General features: G+C 40.6%; 1 protein-coding gene across 2 annotated transcripts; it reads left to right on the forward strand.

Moving 5' to 3' along the window:
- The first annotated feature begins 262 nt into the window (after nucleotides 1–262).
- On the forward strand, nucleotides 263–15,501 carry nfil3 (nuclear factor, interleukin 3 regulated). Of its 2 annotated transcripts, none has more exons than XM_077498032.1 (2): nucleotides 263–483; nucleotides 13,495–15,501. In XM_077498032.1, the coding sequence occupies exon 2, from the start codon at nucleotides 13,593–13,595 to the stop codon at nucleotides 14,814–14,816; it is 1,224 nt and encodes a 407-aa protein (XP_077354158.1). In that variant the 5' UTR covers nucleotides 263–483; nucleotides 13,495–13,592; the 3' UTR covers nucleotides 14,817–15,501. The 2 variants fall into 2 exon arrangements, with proteins under 2 accessions (XP_077354158.1, XP_077354160.1); XM_077498034.1 differs by lacking the exon at nucleotides 263–483 and adding an exon at nucleotides 12,877–12,967.
- The last annotated feature ends 385 nt before the right edge of the window (nucleotides 15,502–15,886 follow it).

Genomic DNA, 15,886 nt, shown 5'->3' on the forward strand with positions numbered 1-15,886 from the left:
ATATCTAATGAAGTTTTGAATTTGCATGAAGGTCAGAATTTATTTATTTATTTATTTATCTATTTATTTATTTATTTATTTATTTATTTATTTTCAAAGTATAAATTGACAATTCAGTCTCGTGATGGCTTTATGGTCGCGCCATTGCTGGCTTTGTGACAACATATATCCTATTTGAGCCCTCAACGATTCGCGAGAGTCATTGGCTGGAAATATAAAATACAGCCATGTGATTGGAAGAAGCGGCTGTCAATCAACCGCACTCTGCCAATGTACTTAACTCCTGACCTACTAACACAGATCCATGAGTCAGAAGCCACATTGGTGAAAGGGAGAAAAAAAACTGAGGAAAATGTAGTTCTTTGTAAAATTTTGTCGAGCCAGATATTTCCTCGCGTTTGGGAGGACAGTTACATCGGTGATGTATGATTTTTTTCGTTCAGGACAACGGCTCTAATATCGCCACCTATTTCATTCGACAAGGTATGTTGAAAATGTGACTAGGCTCTTATCGAATTTAAATAAATTATTTGTTTATACTGATTATTTGGTTTGTTTAACATGTTATAAGGGGTGTTGTTTAGTTTATTATCTAATTTCTATCGTAACACTTTTGAAACTTAACCTCATTGTAATCCAAAATAAAGCATTAGCCACAGAGTACTGTAAGGTCATACAAGTATGTACCGCATCATCTGGCTGCCATCAGCAAGTTTTATGAACAAAGAATATACCTTTATTAGCTTTTCTAATTATGCAGCGCTTTGGAATGGGTGTGAATGGAGGGTGTTTGGGTCATATATTGGCTCTGTAAAGTCACGTAGGCCTTGTTACCAGTGACAAGAGTTTACGGATTGCGACACAGCGTTGCAACCAAAAAACTGGTTTGGGCTCACAACGATGGTGGCTGTCGGTATGTTTTATTGTACTGTAAGCAGACAGCAAGTTCTTGATCAACGGTAGTGTTTTGTTTCCTGTATCGTGTCTCACACTGTTTAAAGGTGGACTTTTTAGGGCGTCGATCAAGCCTCATCCGCCAGTGTCTGAGTAAGCGAGGCAATGATGTCATGTAGCCTACCAGAATCAATGCCCACATTGTCTTTATCCGGCCTGTTCCGTCGACTATCGTGCTTTTATCTAGACCCACTGGTTAACTAGTGATATATTTACACACAAACAAAGCAGAACAAACATGCGTCTGTTTGGTTTTTTTTGCCACACCGGCGAACATTGCATAATGTCTGCAGCAACAGAAATTTCTGGCAGTCACGGGCTGGGGGAGGCGACGGGTGGTTATTGTGTCATTCGGACACAATGAAGGAATTCTGGGGCCGATACGGCGTGTTGACGGCTCGCTGTGAAGCCGATCCCAGCCCTGGTCCCGTCTGCCAAAGATGGATCCCCTGCTTTCATCATCAAGGTCCCGACAGAACAGTCGTGAACTCCTGTAACCACAGTTGTGTGTGTGTGTGTGTGTGCGTGTGTGTGTGTGTGTGTGGGGGGGGGGTTAAGGTTGTTTATCTTGTTTGAAAATGACATAATAAATCGCTTAAAGACTATTGAAAAACAAATAGATTTTTATGGTTTGATCCCTGATATTATCAGACAATAGTGTTGGGCTAAATAATATATTTCACCATAAAGAACCCAGCATAATATAAATGTAGAACACATGTGGGCTGATATTTGTGCCACCAGAAACTGAAACTGAATCTGAATTGAATGAATTTGAATCGCTAAACTTGAATCTGAATTGTTTAGATTTAATTTGAATCGCTAAACTTGAATAACTGTGTTGAAAAATTGTATCTGAATTACATATAAACTGACTTTGTGCTGTTCATTTTAAATAACTGGATTTAAAAACTGAATTTGAATGACCTAAATTGAATTTGTATTTTTTAGTTTGAATCACTGAAGTGAAAAACTGAATCTGTATTGTCAAATTTGAATGTGGAAAAAAATTCAATATTCCCTATATGTTCACATTCAGTTTTGCAAATAGAAATTCAAATTTTCTAAATACAAATTCAGTTCGCTTGACAAACATCCGGGTACTTGAGGAAGAGCACTCTATTACAGATGCACGATATCCTCTTTGGCCAATCAGCGCCTTTGTTTTTCTACTGACGTCACTTTACCCGGAACAGCTGCTCTCGGGTTTCTTACTATTTTTTTCAGTAAACCTAAACGTAACTATAACACTAAACATAGCCGTAATCTTAACTCAAACTAACATGAAGTAGTATTATTTTTATTTTTGAGTATATTTCGCTGTTTTAACTAAGACGGCTATTGGCGTTTTCGTCACCACCAGAAACATGTGACCCCATTTGAACACAGTAGCTTGTTGTAGCGCAGCGCCACCAAATGGGGAATGTAGCGTAATTGCAGTACGTCGTGTCTTCATGGTGGTTCGTCTAAACGACTGTCTTATGTTCACTTAATTTGACAGTCATGTACATTGCTGTAAAATTATAACTGTTATAACTGTTGGCTGAACATTGAGTGATGAAGAAGAGAGGAAAACGATTTCAAATATCCGTTCAATTTATTAAAGTTGGTTTAAACATTGGCTAATACATTTATGCTTCTAGAAAGCCTATTCCTCAATTGTGCAGGATTCTTGGATTAAGCATGCTGCAGTACCCTGAGTCTTCAGTGGCATAAAACGCCCATAGTTATATTAAAAGAATAATAAATTAAATATATAAATTTCCCTTCCCTTATATACAGCCCTAGTGTTAAGTGAACACCAGACAGGCTGTCTGCGTTCACTTAATTTAAATGACGTGTCTAGCACCACGTTAATATATATGCATATTCTAACTAACTTAAAAATTCACGGAGGCTAAAACTTTTGTGAATTTATATATTCCATCACGAGTCATGGCATAAATCATATTCCATCCACCTAGTCCAAGTCGTTAAGACAAACCACCGTGAAGACACGATGTACTGCAATTACGCTACATTCGCCATTCGGTGGCGCTGCGCTACAACTTTGGTGTTCAAATGGTGTCACGTGTTTCTGGTGGTGACGAAAACGTCAACAGCCGTCTTAGTTAAAAGCGAAATACAAAAAACAAAAACAAACCAAAACAAAACAGCGAAATATACTCAAATACACAAATAATACTACTTCACGTTAGTTTGAGTTAAGATTATGGTTATGTTTAGTGTTATAGTTACGTTTATGCTGAGTAAAAAAACAACAACAAAAAACAAGTAAGGAAAATCTCAACAAAGTCAGCGGAAAAACAATGGCGCCGATTGGCCAAAGAGCAGATTTGTGTATCTGTATTTGATTGCTCTTTCTAAAGTACCCGGATGTTTGTCAAGCGAACTGAATTTGAATTTAGAAAATTTTAATTTGTATTTGCAAAACTGAATGTGAACATATATTGATTTTTTTTTTTCACATTCAAATTTGACAATACAGATTAAATTTTTCACTTCAGTGATTCAAACTAAAAAAAAAAAAAATACAAATTCAATTTAGGTAATTCAAATTCAGTTTTTAAATCCAGTTATTCATAATGAACAGCACAAATTCAGTCTATGTAATTCAGATACAATTTTTCAATAGTTAGTCAAGTTTAGCGATTCAAATTCAAATCTAAATAATTCAGATTCAGTTTCTGGTGGCACAAATATCAGCCCATAAACACAGGATGTCTGTTAACTGTATAATGTATATATGCACCATTCTACCGAATTGGTTCAAATTCTGACATGGAAAATGTGTGAAATTTGTATATTATTTCAGAAAAACATTGACTATGTTCATGTTGCATTATATCTAAAGGGCACATAAAAGTACAAGTAAAGTAAAAGTACAGTCAATTTTCAAATGATATTTTCTATCTTTTCCCAAATATTTTACCTGTCCTAAAATTTGTCACTACCGAAATACAGCATTACAGTACAATAAAAAGATTTCTATTAGCTGACTCATATTTATATGGTTTTGGCATCAAAATCAGTCTAACTGATTTTTTTATTTTTTATTTTTTTTACAGAATTTTGTATTTTTCTCTAAATGTATCAACATTTAAATGCTATTGTTCATTGTAAAATGTAGAAAGTTGATCATATTGACATATGGACAGGTCATCAGTCTATCATACGGCATATTTATTAACAGTGCTTTCATCTTCCATGAAATTTGAATTAGAACGACAAACAGTTTTTGGTAACATACATTTAACAAATTAAGTTTTGTACTTAATCTTTAGTCTCTCCAGGCAGACTCTGAAGAAGTGCTTTCTAAACTTTTGCTTTCATGTCTTTTTCAAACTCGTATCTCTTTCAGTTTTATTTGACAGTGATCTTCTCTGTTTGCCCATCTACTCCTTTTTCATAGTCTTATTTCTTTGAGAGCCATTGGTACCACCATATAGGCCCTGTCGCTATAGCCCTGTATGGGAGCGACATTCCTCCATGAGGGACATTTTCTGTACATGCAAAATTTAGCCTCAGTGTCAGCATAGATCTTCTGAAACTTTGCTCATGCTCTCTGCGTTAATAATGCCAATGTTTTAGCCTATTTTTATTTGAGCATTGTTGTAAACTTTGCAGTCATGTCTCTCTGTTATTAATGTTTGGGGAAAGAACCCTGAAATAATTTATTTACCCTGCAGAAAAGTGAATAGGACAACTACAGATGAGGCATTTCTAGCAAAAGTTTCTTGTGCAAATTTAGCATCATGTCAGAGAATCTCTTTTTGCATCTTCTTTTTTTAACTCATTCAATGGCAGCCATTTTAACTAAAACAACCCCCTTCGCTACCGGCTGTTTTACTGGATTTTACAAGATCCACAGAATACTGTATTGTGTTTTATTGCTATAAAACATGGAACCTGCCAAAAGAAAGATTAGAGTCTCTTCTTTCATCAGGAAGAAAAGTATATTTGAATCAGTTTCCATTTTGCAGCAATTAGCAATAGAATATAGCTACGTTTTATTACATTCCTGGTGAAAACAGTGTCAATAAGAGCTTGTTACTTGGCCCTGGCTGATCTCTTATACTCTGCTGCCACCTGCTGGTCGTTTTTTGCGCTAACTACCATTGGTTTAAGCCACCTCTTCATGTCAAAAGCTGCATCAAAGCTTGACTTGGGGACATTTTTACTGTGTCCAGTCTTTTCGTTATTTGTTCTCTGATAGGTGACCTTTGCATCAGGGTTGTCTGTTGTCTTGTAGAACTGTTTGAGGGAATTCTAAATGCTTTTTTGGCCATGGAAACAAGACAGCATTTTCTGAGCATGTTGTGGAGACATTCCTGTTGCACGTTTCGCCTTATAACTAGAGGACATGTAGTTTTTCCTGAACATATTGCACAATTGTGTTGTGAAAAATAAGGGTGTTTTTGACATGATCTGAAACTTTGTTTCTCATTAATTCCTTCTGAGTCTTCGTTCTTGGAGATCATTTGGACAGGTCTGCCGTCAACATCAACTTTTGACATTGCTGAAGCCCTAGTAGGCCCTGGTGTCTGATCACCTTCACTAGAGGGTGCGAGTTGGCGAGGAAGCCCGGCAAAATACCTCCATCTCTGTTTTTCCAGAGACATCCGATGATCATGCTGTCTTTTTTTCTATGCTCTTCTGACTTTCCTTTGCTCTCTGCTGGATAAGTTGTGAATAGATTTCATCTTTCCTACTTCCTTCCATTTCTTATTTCTTTCTCTTTAAATATTTAAAATACTATTTGAAATATTGTTCTTAGTATTTCACTTGGTCATTCTCAGTTTTGGCGTTTCTCCCTTTAAATTCAGATAAAGTATGAAATAGAAAATAATTAAAATCAGGAAGGTTATGCATAACATCTAATATATATGCATTATATTATAAAAGACTTACTTTATTTAAAAATAAACATATTGTCACAACCAAAACCTTTCCATATGTTTTGGTAGTGGCTGTTTCAGTAGTGATGTTTATGGTAGTTGTTAGCAATGCTCAACAATGCTAAGTGCAGTCTGACTGCTAAAAACACTATTGTACATATGTACATATTGTACAGATATAGAAAACATAACATTAAGCATTAAAATAAAAAATGTTCATTTGATTGCAGAAATTGGGTGTTTGGTAGTGATGATCCTTGAAACCACATGCTGATCTTCAGACTTTGGAGGACATGTACTTAATAATGCTGTAAACTAGTTGCTCACCATGTAGCCATGGATGAACAGGAAGGCAGTGTCATTGAGTCCGAGTGGAACATGTTCCGCGCCTCCATTATTGTTGAGGCAGCCGATCAGAGCTGTGGCCGTAAAGGTGGCTGGTGCCTGTCGTGGCGGAAATCCCCGAACCCACTGGTGGACACCAGCGGTAAGGGATGCCGTCAAGCTGGAGATGTCGAATCTCGGATTCAGGAGGAGGTTTCCTCCCCAGGGTGTCCGGGCTCACCCTTAAGGTGAGAAGCTCGGTCATCCGGGTGAGACTCAGAGTCGAGCCGCTGCTCCTCCGCATTGAGAGAAACCAGTTGAGGTGGCTTGGGCATCTGGTTCGGATGCCTCCTGGACGCTTCCCTGGGGAGGTGTTCCGGGCATGTCCCACCGGCGGGAGGCCCCGGGGATGACCCAAGACACGCTGGAGAGACTATGTCTCTCAGCTGGCCTGCCGAGGAGCTGGTTGAAGTGGCTGGGGAGATGGAAGTATGGGCTTCCCTGCTAAAGCTGCTGTCCCCGCGACCCGACCCCGAATAAGCCGCAGATGATGATGGATGGATATTGTGCAGCCCTAGTGTGTGTTCTATCACACCAAAGTAACGGTACATGTTTTAAATGTATTTGTTGGTCTAGTAATCGCTAATTATTCTACATAGGTTGTGCCACGTCTTTAAGAAGGCTGACATGTTTTCCCGCCACCTTTCAGCTACAGCTACCCGAAGAAGAACTTCGCGAACGAAGTTAGTCTCTGGTGGTGCTTGCAGCTAATTTCGGACCTGATGGGTTGACCGCCGCTTCCCTTCCACATCTGTGGCCTGCGGCTGGTTGTCGCCGAGTCCCATGTTTCGGGCTCCGCAGCTTGTCTCCCTCTGCTTCCTCTCGATAGCTTGCTAGCCACTCTTGTTAGCCGCTCCAGTGAGTCCTCCTAATCGCCAGGCTCACTCACTCCAAATAATAATTGGTAGTAAATAATTGATGGTAGCCTTGTGAAGTGTGGTCTCACTGAGATACCTTAGTCTGAATTCTTCAAAATTGTTGCATTCTATTAGTTCACCACTAGATGGCACAAAAATAATACACACTGCCTTTTTACCCCGGGTTTTCACCGGTTGCGGTGCGGTTGCGGTGCGGTCCGGCGACGCAAGCAATTAGATTCCATTCATTCGAATGGTGCAGTTTACACCGCTTGCGGGTGCGTTGCGTGTCGACTGCGGAAGGCCTGCGGCGTGCCGCAAGCCTTCCGCAAGGATAGACCTATTTTCTATTTTTGCCGGACGCCGCAGCGGTAGGCCTCCGGCAAATGGCAAGCTAGCACAAAACACATCGAGCGGGACAGGAAGACCGAGGCAGTTTCAAAATAAATTTCCGGTTACCTTTCAGAATAAAACACTCGCCAGCTCCTATTTCGCAAGTTTTTCAGCAAAACGTGACGTGGGCGTCGCCGGGCCATGTGCTCATTCACGGTTTAGACACCAGCGAACATGGACGAGGAGAGGTTTATATTGGAGGTGGAAAACCACAAAATAATATATGACACGGCACATCCTTTTTATAAGGACAACCAAAAAAAGGATGCTGCATGGAATCTCATAGCAGAAGAAGAAGAAAAGGTTAAATCAAAAGAAGTCCACCTCTCTTTCTGCTTCTCTGTTGAGCACAGACTTTCTGTATGTTTGTCGTTGTGAAATGCCACATGATCGGTCCCGCGAGACACGTTGGGAAGTGGTCGGCGACGGAGCTGCCGGACCGCAGCTGTGCGGAGCCGGTGTGGATTGACAAAAAAATTGACCCGTCCGGAGCACGCAGTCAAGACGCACCGCACCGCAACCGCACCGCAACCGCATCCGGTGAAAACCCGGGGTCTGAGGGCAGTTGCATCCCAAGATTACCTACTGAGAAGCATTATGGTGCCATCATCATGCTTTGGGGCTGTTTTTCAGCACAGGGGACAAGATGACTGGTGCAACCCCGAGCAAAAAGTATGGAATCACCAGTCTTGGACAAGCACTAACTCATACGTTTCATTCTGTAGACCAAACTCAGATAAAAAAAATTAAAAAGCATGAAACATCGCAAGTTCATTCCAAAGTGGAACATCTTGGCTTTCAGAAACACTAAAAGAAATGGGGGGAAAAAAACATTGTGCTGGTCAGTAAATGTTACTTTTATAGAGCAAGTGCAGGGAAATGAATATGGAATCACTCCATTCTGAGGAAAAAAAAATATGGAATCACTCCATTTTGAGCAGAAAATAACGACACACCCAGTCAATTTCCTTTCCTTAATTGGGCACTTGCCTCAAATTACATCTGCTCGTTAGTCAGCAGTTAAAAAGAGTGCAGTTATCACACCTTGGAGGGCTGGTGGACCAAGTGGATTGGCAAGAATCATGACTCCAACAAGGGAGATGTCTCTTGAGACCAAAGACAGGATTATCAAACTTTTCGAAGAAGGTAACTACACGTATGGTCGCCAAAGATGTGGGCTGTCCACAGTCAGCTGTATCGAAGATCTGGACCCAGTAGAAACAGCCTGGGAAGGTTGTTAAAGTAAAGCGTACTGGTAGACCAAGGAAGACATCTAAGCATCAAGACAAACTACTAAAGGCCATATGTCTCGAAAACAGAAAATGCACAAGACAAATTAAGAAATGGGAGGAAGCTGGAGTCAATGTATGTGACAGAACTCTGCAAAATCGCTTAAAGGAAATGTGATTTACATACAGGAAAGCTAAAAGGAAACCATCATTGACGCTTAAACAAAAAAGAACAAGACTGCAATTACCTTAAGGAGAGGCAATCATGGACTGTGGATGACTGGATGAAGGTTCTCTTCAGTGATGAATCATGAATCTGCATTGGACAAGGTGATGACGCTGGAACTTTTGTTTGGTGACGTTCCAGTGAGATTTACAAAGAGGACTGCTTAAAAAATCCAAATTCCCAAAGTCCTTCATGATATGGGGCTGCATGTCAGGCAAAGGCACTGGGGAGATGGCTGTGGTTAAATCTTCAATAAATGCACAAGTTGACATTGACATTTTGGACAGCTTTCTTATCCCTTCAATTGAAAAAATGTTTGGGGACGATGAAATCCTTTTCCAAGATGACAATGATCACAGAGCAAAAACTGTGAAAGCATTCCTTGGAGAAAGACGCATCTAGTCAATGTCATGGCCTGCAAATAGCCTAGATCTCAACCCAATTGAAAACCTGTGGTGGAAATTGAACAAAATGGTCCACAGCAAGGCAAGGCAAGGCAAGTTTATTTGTATAGCACATTTCATACACAACGCAACTCAATGTGCTTTACACAAGGAAAGAACACATAAGCATCAAGAAACAGTAGTTAACATTCATCCATCCATCCATTTTCTTGACCGCTTATTCCTCACAAGGGTCGCGGGGGCTGCTGGCGCCTATCTCAGCTGGCTCTGGGCAGTAGGCGGGGGACACCCTGGACTGGTTGCCAGCCAATTGCAGGGCACACAGAGACGAACAACCATCCACACTCACACGCACACCTAGGGACAATTCAGAGCGCCCAATTAACCTGCCATGCATGTCTTTGGAATGTGGGAGGAGACCGGAGTACCCGGAGAAGACCCACGCGGGCATGGGGAGAAAATGCAAACTCCACCCAGGAAGGTCCGAGCCTGGACTCGAACCGGAGACCTCAGAACTGGGAAGCGGACGTGCTAACCACTCGACTACCGTGCCGCCCTCTTTGACCGCTTATTCCTCACAAGGGTAGTTAACATTCAGAGGAAGAAAAATCAATGAAAATAGGTTACAAAATTTACTAAAAAGAACATACAATAACAATCTTAAAACATTATTCAACAAACTTCAAAACATTTAAAATAATAAAAAAACACTTAATTAAAGCTGTTTAAAAGTCCCTAATCAAAGGTATAAGAAAAAAGCAAAGTTTTTAACCTGGATTTGAAAGCATTTACACTCGGGGCTGACTTCACTTCTGTTGGTAGCCTATTCCATCTGTGTGCAGCAGAATAGCTAAATGCAGCTTCACCATGTTTGCTTCGAACTCTGGGTTCCACGAGTTGGCCCAAGTCTGTAGATCTCCGAGCCCCGCTGGGTTTGTACTCAATCAGCATTTCTTGGATATATTCAGGACCCAAACCATTTAGTGATTTATAGACAAGTAGCAAAACTTTAAAATCGATTCTACAGCTGACAGGGAGCCAGTGTAAATCCTTAAGTACTGGAGTAATATGTTCTGATCTTTTTGTTTTGGTCAGAACTCGAGCTGCAGCGTTCTGAATGAGCTGCAATTGTCTCATGTTCTTTTGAGAGAGTCCAGTCAGAAGACCGTTACAGTAATCTAGTCTGCTGGAGATAAAAGCATGGATAAGCTTCTCTTGGTCTGCTTGAAGTATGCAGTCCTTCAGTCTGGATATGTTTTTCAGCTGGTAAAAGGCTGTTTTAGTGATGAATTTAATATGATTGCTGAAGGTCAGATCTGAGTCTATTAATACCCCAAGATTTCGAACTTGGTCTTTAGTTTCTAAAGACAGTGACTCAAGCTGTTTTTAACAGCAATCCTCTTTTCTTTATTGCCGAAAACAATGAGCTCCGTTTTGTTTTCGTTCAGCTGAAGGAAATTTTGGTTGATCCAGTTGTTAACTTGCTCTAGAGAATGACACAATACGTTAATAGAACTGCTGGCATTTGGGGACATTGATAAATACAGTTGTGTGTCATCTGCATAACTATGATAGTCAACATCGGCGTTCTGAAGTATTTGACCCATAGGTAACATATACAGACTGAACAACAGGGGTCCAAGGACTGACCCTTGAGGGACCCCACATGTCATGGCCTTTCAATCAGATTCAAAATTTCCAATGGTCACAAAGTAACTCCTTTCCTCCAAATAGGACCTGAACCATTTAAGGACTGTTCCATTTAATCCCACCCAAGTTTCCAGCCTGTCTACAGTATATTATGATCAATCGTGTCAAATGCTGCACTGAGGTCCAACAAGACGAGCACTGATACCTTCCCTGCATCAGTGCTCAATCTTATATCATTCAGTACTTTAATCAGGGCTGTTTCTGTACTGTGATGAGGTCGGAAACCTGACTGGAATTTCTCCAAAAGTCCGTTTAAGCTCAAAAAATTGCTGAGTTGATTAAAAACCACTTTTTCAACTATTTTAGTTAGGAAGGGAAGGTTTGCGATTGGTCTATAATTTGCTAGCAGGGAGACATCCAGTGTTCTCTTTTTTAGAATGGGCTTGACGGCGGCTACTTTCAGACATTTAGGAAACTCGATTGAAGTGAGCAATTAATTATTTGTTGTAAATCGATCTGAACAGATTTCACAATGGTTTTGAAAAAGCCAGATGGTATTGTGTCAAGACAGCTCGTGGAAGGTTTCAATTGCTGAACCAAGTCTACTACAGTATTTTGATCCACTGAGTCAAATTCTGTCATGGTAATTAAATTATTCCTAGGTGATTTTAAGTGCAGCATCGTTTTGTTATTTTGCTGGTTTGTAACAATGTTTGACCTGATGGCTTGTACTTTTTCACTAAAGTAGCAGGCAAATTCATTGCATTTATCTGTTGAGAGGAGTTCTGGCGCTGTTTGATTTGGGGGATTTGTAAGTTTGTCAACCACGGCAAATAGAGTGCGTGTATTGTTGAGGTTCCTACTAATAATTTCAGAAAAGTGTTGTTGTCTAGCTATTACTAACTCTTGGTTAAAACGACAAAGACATTGTCTGTACAGGTCAAAATGAACTTGGAGTTTAGTTTTTCTCCACTTTCGCTCTGCTTTTCTGCATTTAGATTTCAAAGTCATTATGTTGGTAGCACACCTCCAAGGTGTTTTAGTTCGGGATGAAATGGTCTTAGTTTTAATAGGAGCAACAGCATCCAAAACATTTGAGATTTTTGAGGTGAATTCATCCAGAAGTTCATCAACGGTCTCTGCATTTACAGTTGGTGATGCAGCCATTAATTCCATAAACATGTTGCTTGTATTCTCATTTATGTACCTTTTTTTAATCGAGACAGTAGTTGTTTGAACTTCTGGGATTGTTTATAACTCAAAAAACACACAGGAATGATCTGAAATAGCCAGATCTTTCACCTCAACAGATAAAATGTCAACACCTTTAGAGATGACGAGATCAAGAATGTGACCTTGATTGTGTGTTGGACCTTTTACATGTTGTGAGAGACCAAAAGTATCAAGTATATTACAAAATTCTTTGGTATTTTTATCCAAGTTGTTTTCAACATGAATGTTAAAGTCTCCAGTTAAGACCAGATAATCATAGTCGGTACAAATTACTGACAGCATTTCTTCAAATTCCTCCATGAATCTGCCTTTTTGTTTTGGAGGTCTATAAATTATGACAATGACGATATTTGGTTCACCTTTTAACAAAAGACTAAGATCAAGGTTCCGACTGGCACCAGATTGATGAAGAATAGTGTTTGTCACTCATCAAGTGCATGCCTCAGAGACTGGACACTGTCATAAAAGCCAGAGGTGGTGCAACTAAATATTAGTGATGTGTTTTGATTTTTTTTCTTTGTCTGTTTTTCATGATTCCATATTTTTGTTTCCTCAGAATGGAGTGATTCCATATGTATTTCCCTGCAATTTCTCTATAAAAGTAACATTTACTGACCAGCACAATGTTTTTTCTTCATTCTTTTAGTGTTTCTGAAAGCCAAGATGTTGCACTTTGGAATGACCTTACGACTGTTTGATGCTTTTTATCTGAGTTTGATCTCCAGAATAAAACATCTGAGTGAGTGCTCGTCCAAGACTGGTGATTCCATACTTTTTGCTAGGGGTTGTATATATGCTTCATGGAGTCAAGGTGTTAATAAGCACTATACTAACCCATTGGTGGTGGTAATGCCATACTCCGGTCTGCTAGACGTACTGGTGTATTACACAAAAGGGACAGAATTATGGAAGATTACTAAATTACTTGATTTGAACTTATCTCAATTCACATCCTAAGACCGCTGATACTTCAATGAGGTTATCCTAAGCACATCAAAATGTTATCTTAGGAAACATACAGTATGTGATGAGCGGCTTTTGTTGTGCAGTATTCACACATCAAACACTTCTACATGCTTCCAGGTTAAAATAAAAATAAATAAATACATTAAACTGCTGATTTGTGTGTTGTATTACACGTACCAGGACGACAGACTTGGGGAAAAAATATCTGCAAAAAAAAATGTATAAGGCTTTTTAAACATGTTTTATTCTGTAATTATTTCATGGAAATTAATGTATGGCTCTCTTTCTGTAATCCCACAGATTTTGTGATGAGCAGTGGATTGCCCCTCTTGGAAGATATCATTAGTACATGAAGGTATTATGGGGAACAGTTACTTCTGAAGATAAACTTGACAAATATGCAATCAGTCAAGCAAGAAATTGACTCCAGTGAGCCATATAGTGGAGACAATGCCCTGCTACTGGCTGTGGCCTTACAAGAGGCTAACCCGGATCTGATAGGCAACGTCTCTGCTATGCCATTCATAGCTAAAACTACCTGTCGCAGGAAAAGGGAGTTTATCGCAGAGGAGAAGAAAGACACTGTTTATTGGGAGAGACGTCGCAAAAACAATGAGGCAGCTAAACGCTCAAGAGAGAAGCGGCGTATAAATGACATGGTGCTGGAGAACAAGCTGATGGCCCTTGGGGAGGAAAATGCCTCCCTCAAAGTTGAACTGCTGTCACTTAAACTCAAATTTGGCCTTTTGAGCTCAGCAGCATATGCCCAAGAAATTGAGAAGTTATCTGGCCCAAAGAGTGTCCATCTATATCAGCAATTTGTCACAGCCAGTGCCGACCAGGGTTCCTCCAGCAAGGAAACAGAGCCTCACCACCTGCACAGTAGCTGCATTTCAGTCATCAAACAATCACCAAATATATCCAAGGCATATGCTCCAACTCAGGGTAGTTTAAGTATGTGCAGAACCACAGAGGTCAAACGGGAACAGGCAGAGAATGGCAGCTTTCCACATGAGAGAAGTAGTCCCTATGAACTCTTGAGGAACTACATGGCCAACCCCTTGTCAAGCATCTACACCCAATCTGCTCCATTCTTACAGATCACCAGGTCATCCAGTAACTCTCCCAGAAGCTCAGATGATGGTGCTGTGAGCAAATCATCAGATGGTGAAGATGAACAGCTGGTCCCCAAAGGGTTGATGCCATCTGCAGCTGACCCAAGAAGTGTCATCGTATCTACACACAAAGTGCCCGAGGCCAGTTCGTCAGCTCTGCCTCATAAACTGCGAATCAAAGCCAAGACTGTCCAAATCAAAGTAGAAGCCATCGACCCAGAGTATGAATCATTGGCAAAACTGTCCATGCCTGGCAACAGCTGCTTCCAGTCCTTGCTCTGCCCTTTATCAGAACAGGTGACAACCATGTATGACTGGACCCAGCGGTCTGTGCAGTGGCATAAAAGCAGCATCAAAACATTTCAGGATAGCGCCGCGAGTAGCGGACAGAACCATAGCTTCTCAGACAAACCAACTGTGGACATCCAACAGCCATCCTATGCACACTCAGAGGACGAGGACTGTGGACTCTCTGAAAAAATATGCCACAACAAGGGGCTGGAATGAAGTCAAGTGAAACATCCACTCATCACAATGAGGCTTGCCTGCCGTTATAACCTTCCTATTATTTACATTTCCACTTATTTGGTATTACACTGTGTGGTTGATATGTGGGTTTTGGGCAACTTTTTGGTCACTGTACATTTTCAAATAAAAGATTTTGAAATTCTAGTACAAAGTGGTAATGTGGTAATCACAAAACAAAGACCAATGGGTTATTGATTCACTTTGGTTTAACATTCAACTTAATATGTTCACTTTGGATTAATTCAATTCAATTGTGCATTATCTATCCATCCATCCATCCATCCATCCATCCATCCATCCATCTTCTACCACTTATCCGAGGTCGGGTCGCGGGGGCAGCAGCAGCTTTAGGAGGGAAATCCAGATTTCCCTCTCCCCAGCCACTTCAACCAGCACCGCCGGCGGGATCCCAAGGCGTTCCCAAGCCAGCCGAGAGACATAGTGTCTCTCCAGCGTGTCATGGGTCGTCCCCGGGGCCTCCCGCCGGTAGGACATGCCCGGAACACCTCTCCAGGGAGGCGTTCAGGAGGCATCCGAACCAGATGCCCGAGACACTTCAACTGGCTCCTCTCTACGCGGAGGAGCAGCGGCTCGACTCTGAGTCCCTCCCGGATGACCGAGCTTCTCACCCTTTGTGTATTATCAATTAAAGAAATTTCATTAAGTTGGTCAACAATTCTCTTTTTAAACTGGAGTTGGTTCATCAGTTCCCTTTATATGTATAACTCTTTTTCAATCTCACTTTAGCTACTCTCAATCCATTGAACTTTTAAGTCCATAGATCGTGTCTGTAGTTAGACACAATTGAGGATGTGAGACCAAACCCAATCGTCTGTTGGAGGGATACTGCTGTCCACGCTCAGCTCATTTTAAGATGTGTCACAGGTTCTCAATAGGGATGTAACGATATCCAAATATCACGATACTATATGAAGCTCACGATACAATAATTATCATGATATTGTGGGGAGGTTGGCAATATTTTAAAAAGATCACAATGTTGAAAAAAAATGAGCTCATACTAAAAAAAAAAAGCACAATATTGTGCT

This window comes from Festucalex cinctus, chromosome 15 (genome assembly GCF_051991245.1).
Source record: "Festucalex cinctus isolate MCC-2025b chromosome 15, RoL_Fcin_1.0, whole genome shotgun sequence".
Lineage (NCBI taxonomy): Eukaryota > Metazoa > Chordata > Actinopteri > Syngnathiformes > Syngnathidae > Festucalex > Festucalex cinctus.

Bases quoted from the DNA above. Each gene is read 5' to 3' on its own strand.
- nfil3 (XM_077498032.1), top strand. From the start codon at position 13,593: ATGCAATCAGTCAAGCAAGAAATTGACTCCAGTGAGCCATATAGTGGA.